The following is a 2,054-nucleotide window of genomic DNA, read 5'->3' on the forward strand; positions in this document are numbered from 1 at the left end:
GCGTGCCCACCGTGCGAGGCAGCGGCAGCCCTCGCGGCGGTGGACGTCGGCAAGGCGGAATCGCATTCTCCGGCGCTCCGTATGGTGCACCAGTCCGGCCGAGCGCCGCCACCACGTCGTGGTGGATGTCGCCGGCTCATCTCAGGACGGATACATCATCGATCTGACGTCCACCGGCACCGTTCGGGTTCCGCGCTTCGAACTCCGACGAGGAAGAGTAGGGCATGAAGATGGCGGCGCCTTAAGTCCCATGCCCTACTCTACCCTACCGGCGACCGGACCAACACTATGGGGAGCGCAGCCAGCCGTCGGACATGGGCACGGCGGAACCGGGTGAACTCCGCCTAGATTAGGTTTTACGTTGCATGTAATAATATGGATTTGAGTTTTCTAATTTAAGGCGTCCGGTTGTAGAATCAAATATTTATGGCGTGACCGGTCACTGTGCGCGGACGCGTCCAGTCGCGTCCGCGGGCGTTTGAAGGGTCGGATTTGTGAGATCCATTGTAGATGCTCTTATTTATTTATAAACCGTAGCACCCCCGATCATTTATTCCTAGGTTCGCCACTAAATTGTGTATTCTCCGGTTCTTGTCCATCAGTATTTGCAATGGGGGCAACTCAACATCCTCTGATAGAATCTGTGCATTCCGAAGCCGGTCAATCGATGGTGGCAGACTTAGAGAAATCTAGACGAGATTCATGTTTGTTGTCAATATGACAAATGCACAAATTAATATAAGTAGTAATCAGGAACGAAAATTCTGTATTTGATCAATTCCAGCACGGTCACAAACTAACAAAAGAATGATCAATCAACTCATTGGCCGCCAAAAAAATCTCATCAAAGAGATCTCTCTCCTTTTAGAAGTCCTCGCCGTTGTTCATTTCAATTCCTCGACTCATACGACCTCGTAGATGAGGACCTGCGCGGTGTCGAAGCCGAACCGCGGCTGGACGACGCCGGCGCCGAGAGCTCCCGACGCGGCGAAGGGCCGGAAGCCAGCAGCCACGTCCTCGCCGCCGCCAAAGCCGGCCGCCTTCGTCCGATCCGTCGGCGCGGCCTCGGCGGCGCCCGACGTGGAGGCGGACTGCGGCGGCTTGTAGTACATGCGCGCCGTCTGCGGGCAGTGGGAGTGGAACCTGGCGGCGATGCGCACGCCCATGTCCAGCAGCTCCACGTACTTCGACATCTCGATCGATCGATATATTCCTCCTCTGTCGCCGGGGAAGAAGCAAGCTAGGAGGAGCAGTGGCTATGGGGGATGCGCGCTGCGTCGTGCGCTTCGGGTGGCACGGAAGAGACGGAGGAATGGCCGCGGAGGTTATATACTGGGCGAGGCTTGGGCGAGGAGGCAGCTGGGAAACGGGGGCCTCGTGGATTTCGCGGTGGCTTCTGCGGTGCGGTGCGGGTGCGGTGGGAAGTTGACATAAACGTGGCCCCTCCTCTCCGGGCTGGGTCTGCGGGGGCAAGTGGTTGGGGTGGAAACGGCCGGACTAGTGGTGCAACGGTGCATGCGCTTTTGACCGGGGAGTTGAGGTTGCCGTCGCCCGACGACCACGTAAAAGGGGCAGCGTGACGGCGACGCACTCAGCCGCGAACGGGCTGGGCGCAGTGTGGAGTGGGCTGGCGGCCGCGCGCGACCGTTTCTTTCTGCCGTGCGTTTGCTCCTTCTGCGGCCGTCTCTTTCTTTCACCGCTCGCTCACCGTTCGGGTCCGTAAAAGGCAGCCGGGACTAGTCCTGGCCATCTCAGGCCCGGCCCTGTCGGCCCACCCAGGCCCGGCCCTAAAATCCATAGGCCGTTTTCTTTTCTCTCCACGTGAGATGGACTCGCGAAAAGGCGCTACTCTCTCTCTCTCTCTCTCTCTTTCTCAGCAAGCAAGTAGTGAAGGGAATCCGTCAATCAAAAAAAGGAAAAAAGCAAGCAGTGAACGGAGGGGAAGCGTTCGCGGTTGGAAGGGTTGCGTCGTTCACTGGACCCGATCTTTGGGGAGCATGTCGTTGTCGTGCGATATTGGTGGATGGGATTTGGGGTTTGCGCGGGTCGCGCTC

At 58.3% G+C, this 2,054-nt stretch overlaps 1 protein-coding gene across 1 annotated transcript; it reads right to left on the reverse strand.

The window, feature by feature from the left end:
• Nucleotides 1-739: 739 nt before the first annotated feature.
• On the reverse strand, nucleotides 740-1,310 carry LOC125553493 (uncharacterized). The gene has a single exon (XM_048717266.2). It carries the CDS (start codon nucleotides 1,191-1,193, stop codon nucleotides 903-905), a length of 291 nt encoding a protein of 96 aa, XP_048573223.1. The 5' UTR covers nucleotides 1,194-1,310; the 3' UTR covers nucleotides 740-902.
• Between the last annotated feature and the right edge of the window lie 744 nt (nucleotides 1,311-2,054).

Source organism: Triticum urartu, chromosome 4A (assembly GCF_056163025.1).
Source record: "Triticum urartu cultivar PI428250 chromosome 4A, HENAU_Tu73, whole genome shotgun sequence".
NCBI lineage: Eukaryota > Viridiplantae > Streptophyta > Magnoliopsida > Poales > Poaceae > Triticum > Triticum urartu.

Coding starts and splice junctions, on each gene's coding strand:
- LOC125553493 (XM_048717266.2), bottom strand. CDS start 1,193: ATGTCGAAGTACGTGGAGCTGCTGGACATGGGCGTGCGCATCGCCGCC.